General features: G+C 41.3%; 3 protein-coding genes across 3 annotated transcripts in view; all 3 read right to left on the bottom strand.

The window, feature by feature from the left end:
• Positions 1–2,752, bottom strand: part of LOC104699462 (BEACH domain-containing protein C2-like) — a 16,845-nt gene extending 14,093 nt beyond the window's left edge. Inside the window, exons 1-2 of the mRNA XM_010414765.2 lie at positions 2,497–2,752; positions 259–2,129 (exon numbers count right to left, since the gene is read on the bottom strand). Coding sequence (XP_010413067.1) covers positions 259–2,077 — 1,819 coding nt within the window. The 5' untranslated portion in view covers positions 2,078–2,129; positions 2,497–2,752. The remainder of the gene's footprint in view (positions 1–258; positions 2,130–2,496) is intronic.
• Positions 3,358–5,811, bottom strand: LOC104793513 (cytochrome P450 76C4-like). Its single transcript, XM_010519872.2, has 3 exons — positions 5,354–5,811; positions 4,333–4,849; positions 3,358–4,068 (listed from the first exon to the last, which is right to left on the bottom strand). Exons 1-3 carry the CDS (start codon positions 5,749–5,751, stop codon positions 3,451–3,453), a joined length of 1,533 nt encoding a protein of 510 aa, XP_010518174.1. The 5' UTR covers positions 5,752–5,811; the 3' UTR covers positions 3,358–3,450.
• Positions 6,706–7,062, bottom strand: LOC104699463 (cytochrome P450 76C4-like). The gene has a single exon (XM_010414766.1). The coding sequence runs from the start codon at positions 7,060–7,062 to the stop codon at positions 6,706–6,708; it is 357 nt and encodes a 118-aa protein (XP_010413068.1).

Here is an 8,250-nt window from a genome sequence, read left to right on the forward strand (position 1 = left end):
GTGTTATCAGATTTAAAGAGCATTTGAGCTAAAATTGTAATAAAAATGGAGTATAAATATAGGCACCTGCTGCTCCCGAAAGTGAAGCATCTGGGCAAAACCGCCCACTTAGCAGACAAGGGTGGTAAAGCAGGTGAGTATATCCTCCAATATCTGCATCCAAATTACTATTTTCCTCTGCCCTATTACGTACATAGTCATTTGTAGCTAGCCAAGGAAGGCCTGCCCCATTCCCAAAACAAGGCAAAACATCCCCACCTCTAGAAGCCAAGCGCGCCATTCTCTCAGGACCAATTGGTTCCTTAAATATATAAACTGGTCCCATCTCTGCAAACAAAGGACATTGACGACGACGACGTTGTAGACCAGCCATAGTAGGAGGAGGATTTGTGCCAATGCAACAGAAAGAGAGGGGCTTGGATATACGAGGGAAATCAAAAGGACGACTTTCGTACAAGGATCCATCAATATAAAGCCGTAATTCACTCTCGGCTTTCCCCAGAAGCCCCTGCTTGCAGCTATGCTCGAGACCAATAAAATACCAACATTGAGGCTTAAATGCATGCGTAAAATGCAGCGAAGACTTTCTTCCTTTCCCGCTACCACTCTCAACCACCAGAAACTGAGCATGGAAATAGGCTTCTATTCCCTGATTATCAGCGGACAAAAAGCTGAACAAACGTGGCATATGAGCAGTACCCTCACCAGCGAGGGCACTCGCAGCCGCTGCAGCTGACATGGCGGATGTTTTCCCTGACTTGGCTGCTGCGGCAGCAGCAATTGCAGCTGCCGCAGTTGCAGCATTTAATGTGTCAGCAAATGATTCAATATAGATCCATGTTGCAAATGCGTAGCCATTGGTAAAGGGCCAACGACTTTCTCCGGGACCAAGTAAGCCAGAGCTTTCACCATCAAATTCAAAAGTACAAGCAGGTCCCCTTGATTCCTTTCCACTCATTGTCTTCTCCAAAGCAAGCATCAACGGACTTGACCACGCTGTTGTAATCGCTGTTTTGATAAGCTGAAGCCACCTGTGTAAATCATCGACACTAAGGGAGTGTCCAGCTAGATGTTGGATGCATAGTAACAGAACAGAAGCAGCACTCCATTTCATATCAACATCCTTGAAAATTATCTCTTCCACTGATCGCAACAAAACCCCCAATAACCCTGCCGTGGAACACATAGCTCTGTTTCTCGTGCATGACCGTAAAATAACCAGCAAACCCCGAACCATGCGAGTCCTTGGGGACATAAAATTAACGCTATCACCTAAAACAGGAAGCCAAGGAATAAGCTCACCAGAAACAATTGCAGCACGGGAATTTAACATGACACTAGGAGGGTTGCTGTCTTCATCCTCTTCAAAACTCTCAACTCCACCCATGGTGGCAATAAGTGAATCGACAACAAGGAAAGCAGTGGCCTCTGACTCTTCTCCAGCACCAAAACTCTCAACACCGCTGACAACATTCTTAAGTTTGTCTAAGCTTTCAGGTTTCCCCATAATGGCTGAATCCACTAGATGCAGTAGCTCTGGAGAAACATTTGGAACCGTAGCCTTTGGCTTGGGTTTCTGCGGGGAGTGAACTGGGGAATACCCAGATTCTGGATGGTGGAAAGAATCCAGACTAGTTTCAGACAGGGACTGCTGCATAGGATCAGGTGCGTCTCTCTCAGGTCCAGGGCTAGAAAGTCGGTCACTTTGCACATCATCCATGGGCATCAAATCAAACATCTCCTGAGTCCCGGACAACTGATTAGTAACTCCTTCAGTGCCACCAAAAGAAGACCTCCCAAGATCAGAATTTGAAGTGCTTCCAGGCTCCTTAATTTCACCATGTGATTCATTGACAGCTTTTTCCTGATCTCCCAGAGACACTTGTTCAAAATCATCATCCTTGAAGACTCTATCAGCTGAACTGATCTCTTGCAATGCCGTATCATCCTTAGCAATAAAACCATAAGAATCCCCTATATCAAATGCCTCAATCCGATTCTGCAAAGGATTAGCTATATCAGGGTTATCAGTAACATCAGCTTCTTCTGCGAGCTTTCTTTCATCATCTTCTTCCATTCTATCAACTTATAAAGAGTACACTCATTCACACCGTTCTCTCAACCTCCACCTGTTTAAACATCCAATTAAGTAAAAAAAAAAAAAAAAATTAGCTAATGAGACAAATGCATCGACACTCATGGAGATGAGAACTAAAGTTGAGAACAAAGGCACTACGATTGAACCAAATAAACTATTTATGATATACTACTCACTTGGATCTACTAAGAGTTACATATACAGCATGAGAAAAAAAGAGCAAATCACATAATAATATGCACAGCAAAGATTCAATTAGAAGATCAGATCTTAGCGAGGATCGATTAGGAAAAATTTTGAAATTCGTATAAAAAAAAAAATCATTCCACGGGAATCATCGAGAACTATGAAAGAAGAAAATGCTCATAGAAATCAATGCGGAAAGAGAGAATACGCACGGATCGGACCGGAGAGATGTACGGATAAGGATGGTGAACCAATATAAATCGGAAGCAGACCAACAAATCTGGACAGAGAATCTATCCTCCGGCTGCGCAACGAAAGAGAGGTAGATGGAGAATGAGAAAGATTTGAGAGGACGACGAAAGTAAAAGAGAGGTGGAGACGACGATCGGAGAAAGAGTAGCGAAGGGAGGCGACTTGGGCGCGCGGGAGAGAGAGAAGTGAAGAGAAGAAGAGAGAGAGATTTGTGGTTTTTTTACTGATTTTGGGATTTAGCATTTAAGTATTTTTGCTATCCATATGTTAACACTAATTAATTACTTGTATTTCTTCTTTTTTACTAAGTATTATTATGATATTTTTCTTTTTTGGGTCAAAGTAATTACTTTCTAAATCTACCTTTCAAAGTCTTTCAATAAGTGTTATTAGGGCATTGGAAAAAAAAAAAAAAAACATTTATTATAATTTTGACCCCATAAACTTCAATCGTAATATTTGTTTAGGTGGAAGTCAATGGTGATTGGTGTGTTGGTTACATGGTTACACTTTCACCAAACAACAAAATCCTCTTCTTCTTCTTTTTTTTAAACATATCATAAACCCCCTTTCAACCCAGCTTAGTTTATGTAATACTAATACCATTAGTGGAATTTAAAAACTCAGTAAATTTATGGGATTTGATCGATGTAAAGGGAAAAACTCCAAAAAAGTATAAGGAGTCACATTTATGGGCCTTGTATCAGCTGCTAAAGATATAACGTAGGCCCAATAGCAATATTGATACCTTGACTTTCTTCAACCTAGGCACCTCACTAGCTAGAATAGATCTGCAAACTTAAACAGCCGAGACAAACACCTTCGCGATGATCTTTCTTCTTTTACTTTTAAACTCATAGGATCATTAGTTATTATATGTTTTACGACTTTTAAACAAACAGAAGAAAGTATGGCTAATTGATAGTGCGTTTCTTCACGGGAATGGCATGTAACGGTTTGGTCTTATGTAATGTGATACCAAAGGTCTCGTCCATGTCCAAGTCCTCAGGAATGATGCCGTTTGGAAGCTTCCATTCAAAGGAGTAAAGAAGCGAAGCAATCATGAGAGACACGGTCTTCACAGCCAAAGGCAAACCCGGACATATTCTACGTCCCGCCCCAAACGGTGTAAGCTCATAATCTCTACCTTTCACGTCAATCTCTTTCCCTAAAAACCTCTCAGGCTCGAACTGTGTCGGGTTCTCCCACACATTCGGGTCCCGTCCTATGGCCCAAACGTTCACCAAAACCTGAGAATCTTTAGGCACCATGAATCCAAGAATCTCCACATCCGTCTCTGTTTCCCGCGGGAGGAGAAGGGGAAGAGCTGGGTGCAAACGGAAAGTTTCTTTTATAACCGCTTGTAAATAGGGCAACTCTGAGATATCTGACTCTTCAACGACACCGTTTTCTCCTATCACATGCTCTATCTCGGCCTGAGCTTTCGCCATCGTTTTAGGGTTTTTTAGTAACTCTGCCATTGCCCACTCTACGTTAGTCGAGTTTGTATCCGTGCCTGCTGCGAACATATCCTGACATATATAATCACATATCAGTAACGCCGACATTTCAGAAGACTTTATATATAAGTATATGTAACAATTCATGCAATTCATCTCAAAACTTCAGTAAACAGAACTTTTTTTTTAATAAACAGAATATATGTTCCAAAAAAGTATTGCATATGTTTTTAAACGATCAAATGTACCCTCGAAGTTTCCGTCTAATTAGATTTGTTGGAATATTATGATTGATGACATCACAAAACTAGTGGAATCAATGCTGGTAGGACTTACCAAGAGAAGGTGTTCAATCTCGCTATTGTCGAGCTCAGGTTCAACTCCTTGTGTGAGGGCAAGAAGCGAATCCAAGAAATCTATGTCGGAAACATCATCTGTAGATTCATTCCGCAATGCTATTTTCGCATCCATGAACCCACGAAAAAGCCTAAACAACCTCTCAGTGCAACCCTTCATATTCTTTCTATTACTTTGCAGATCAAGGAAACCCAAAAATGGAAAAAAGTTGGCAAGGTCTGGTTTCCCGACAGCTACCATGACAGCAGTCACCGTTTCCTGGAACCCATTCGAAATTTTCGAGTCGTAGCTACCGAGATCAACGGAAAACAAAATGTTCGATATGATATTAAGAGCTGTGGTGAAAGATGCACGAGAAATATTAACTGCTTCTTCTCTCTCGCTGCTTTCACTCACGAATTTCACAAGCTCTTGCACCTTCTTCATTCGCAGAGCTTTAGTGGTTTCGATACGCTGCGGGGAGAACATGAGACTCACAGACAATTTTCTCAACAACCTGACAAAACATAACAACAACTAATGATCCCTTTTTAGGTCTTCGTTGCGTTTTTTAATTTTTTACATTTAATGATTATAGGTTTAAAGTTTCAACACACAAGATTTTGGGAGTACATATATATATATATATACTACTATAATCATTTGAAAATTGTAAAGGCAAACTCAAGGGAACAAAATAAATAGGTCTGCGTTTACAATTTTCATCTAGTAGATAATACTCCGGTGAACACTAATATAACTAGAAACAATCTAGTATAACTTTGTGTTTATTGTTTATTTCTCATATTTTATTAATAACTACTATTGTGGTTTTTAATAGAAAAATATCGATATACAGTATATAGTTTAGCTGTAAAAGAGTAAGTTTTTTTGCATTTGAAACAATGGAATCGCTAATTAACCAGAAAAATATAATCATGAGAAAATAATAGTATACCATAGGAAGAAAAAAATGTTAGGTATTGGTTGGAAAAAAGAAAATGTTAGGTACTAATTATACCTCCAACGACCCGAAGAAGATGGAAGCCAGGCTACGGAAACCTCGTGGTGATTGATGGACCGTATAGAGTTAGTTGATTTACGGCCAGACAAGATTTGGTCGTGTGTTCTTAGTACTACCCTTGCAGCTTCTGGTGAAGCTATGACCACTGAGTTTAAACGTCCAAGCTTAAGACTCATGATTGGCCCATAAGTTTTCGAGAGGTCGGCGAATGTGCGGTGAGGGTTTCTACCGACTTGGTGAATGTTTCCGATTATCGGCAATCGTGGAGGTCCAGGAGGTAGCGTGGCGGGTTGGTAAGAGCTCCGTCGGAATCTTGCGGTGGTGAAAATAATAAGGAAACATGACGAGAGAAAGCAAAAGAGCAAGAACATAACATTTTCTGAGATTATTTCCATCTGTGTTATAAAATTATTTGGTTTAATTAACTCATATTTATAATGTTTAGGTGCCAATCCCAAATCCACGATGGATCTGATTTTCTACTAGTAGTAAATAGCGAATCCCACTTGTCTGTCATAAGTAGATTTTTCAAGGACCCTACAGCGTTTACAAAAGTCAACGAATGCTTTTTTCAATTAAAATTATTAAATGATTCGCAGAGGTGGCATGATTAAGATTTTTTTATTTTTTTTTCTTTTGAACAAAGGATTACGAAATTATTATATGTTAATTTTAATAAGAAATATACTTGGTTACACTTACAAGCGATGTATTGGTTGTTGGTCGATAATTGAGTTTCAAAGTCGCAACGTTTACGTTTTGGTTTGTGTCGTTTCATCCAATAGTCACAAGTACAAACAGACACAGCTCATTATGATGTACTGTCCGTTTTGTTTTCTATATAAATCAATTATGTCGTTAATGTACATAACAAGTTTCACGTAAATAAAGTTCAATTCAGTTCTTGTCTACTTTGAGAAACTTGCTCTGTTTCCTCTTTCTCTCCTCAATATTCAGGGATTCTAACATTGGTTAAACTTACACCAGAAAACAAATCCTCTACTTTCTTTTATAACATATCACAAAAAGAAAACCTTTTAAGCTAGTTTAGTCATATATACCATTAGTGGAATTTAAAAACTCAGTAATTTATGGGATTTGATCGATGTAAATGGAAAAAAAGTATAAGAAGTCATTTTATGTATTGGCATTGTATTAGCTAAAGTTATAACGCAGGCCGCAATAGCAATATTGATACCTTTGACTTATTCAACCCTAGTCAATTCACTAGAAGAGAGTAGAGATATCTGCAAACTTAAACAACCGAGACAAACACCTTCGTGATGATGTTCTTTTACTTTTAAAATTTATATGTTTTACAACTCTTAAACAAACAGAAGAGAGTATGGCTAACTGATAGTGCGTTTCTTGACGGGAATGGCATGTAACGGGTTGGTCTTATGTAATGTGATACCAAAGGTCTCGTCCATGTCCAAGTCCTCAGGAAAGATGCCGTTTGGAAGCTTCCATTCAAAGGAATAAAGAAGCGAAGCAAGCATGAGAGACACGATTTTCACAGCCAAAGGTAATCCCGGACATATTCTACGTCTCGTCCCAAACGGTGTAAGCTCGTAATCTCTACCTTTCACGTCAATTTCTTTTCCCAAAAACATCTCTGGCTCGAACTGACTCGGATTCTCCCACACATTTGGGTCTCGTCCTATGGCCCAAACGTTCACCATGACCTGAGCATCTTTGGGCACCATGAATCCAAGAATCTCCACATCTGTTTCTGCTTCCCGCGTGTTGGATATGGGCTACGCCCAATATGCCACTCGGCCCAACAAGACTCATTAATTACAATCTCGGCCCGACAAGATTGGGAGCAAGTCCACTAATTCCCGCAAAGGGCAATCTCGGGAATTCACAACGAAAATCCTAGACACCACTAGGTCAATAGTCCCCTATAAAAGGAGAAAGCATTTATTGGGATCACCATCCAGACCCTCGAACAATACCCAGAGAGCAATACTTTGCGTTTGAAACCGTTATTGTTTTCTGTATAATTCCTTTTAGCTTCCGAGCTTGTCATTATTAGCATGTTAATTCTCCTGTGAACTGACGAGCTCAATCTTGACTCGTTTTAGTGACGACCTCACGTTTTTATCGTTAATAAAGGAACCAACTTCACTCTTCCCCCGAAAATCTTTATTTACTTAGTGTTGTGCAATCTCCAGTACAAACAATTGGCGCCCACCGTGGGGCAAGAGTAAAGCGTTTCTTTTGACGAATCAAGACTGACGATCCTCACTTCTTCGAAGTCTCAAGAGTCATGCCGAACCCCAACGAAAACTTCAACGAAGCAACGGAGTAGCCAACGAAGCAGCGATGGGGGCGAACGAGAACACGAACTCTCCCCCCGCCGAGCNCAACCGAAGGCTCCCTGCCGAGCCCAATCGAAGGCTCACTGCCGAGCACAATCTCTCCACCAGCGCCCGACGCGCCCTCTGAGCCTCTCGTAGCTGCACACGCTGAAGCTGGACCTGCCGCAGACCAGCTGGTCACCAGCGTCGCCGCTCTCCTCATTGCCGCTCTCACCAACGCTACCACTCTCCCCAACGCCACCCTCCCCTTACCTATGCAGAGAAACAGACTCGATGATATGATGCAGATCATTCTCGATCGTCTTGATGGCTAGGATATACGAACAAACGAACGGCTCGAGGCGATTGCAGCCGCACAAGAGGCCTCACAGAACCAAATCAGCAAACTCCAGCGAAGGAGGGGCGAGCGCCGAAACGACAGCAGCCCCGCCGGGGAGAACGAGAATCCGCCCCCACCACAGCCATCGGTGGAGGACCGATACGACAACTATAGACGCCGCCCGGCGTCTATTATCGTAGGATCTGTTGATCGACGCAGGAGGGAGGAGCCAAATGACGAGCAGCAAGACG

This window comes from Camelina sativa, chromosome 6 (assembly GCF_000633955.1).
Source record: "Camelina sativa cultivar DH55 chromosome 6, Cs, whole genome shotgun sequence".
NCBI classification, from domain to species: domain Eukaryota; kingdom Viridiplantae; phylum Streptophyta; class Magnoliopsida; order Brassicales; family Brassicaceae; genus Camelina; species Camelina sativa.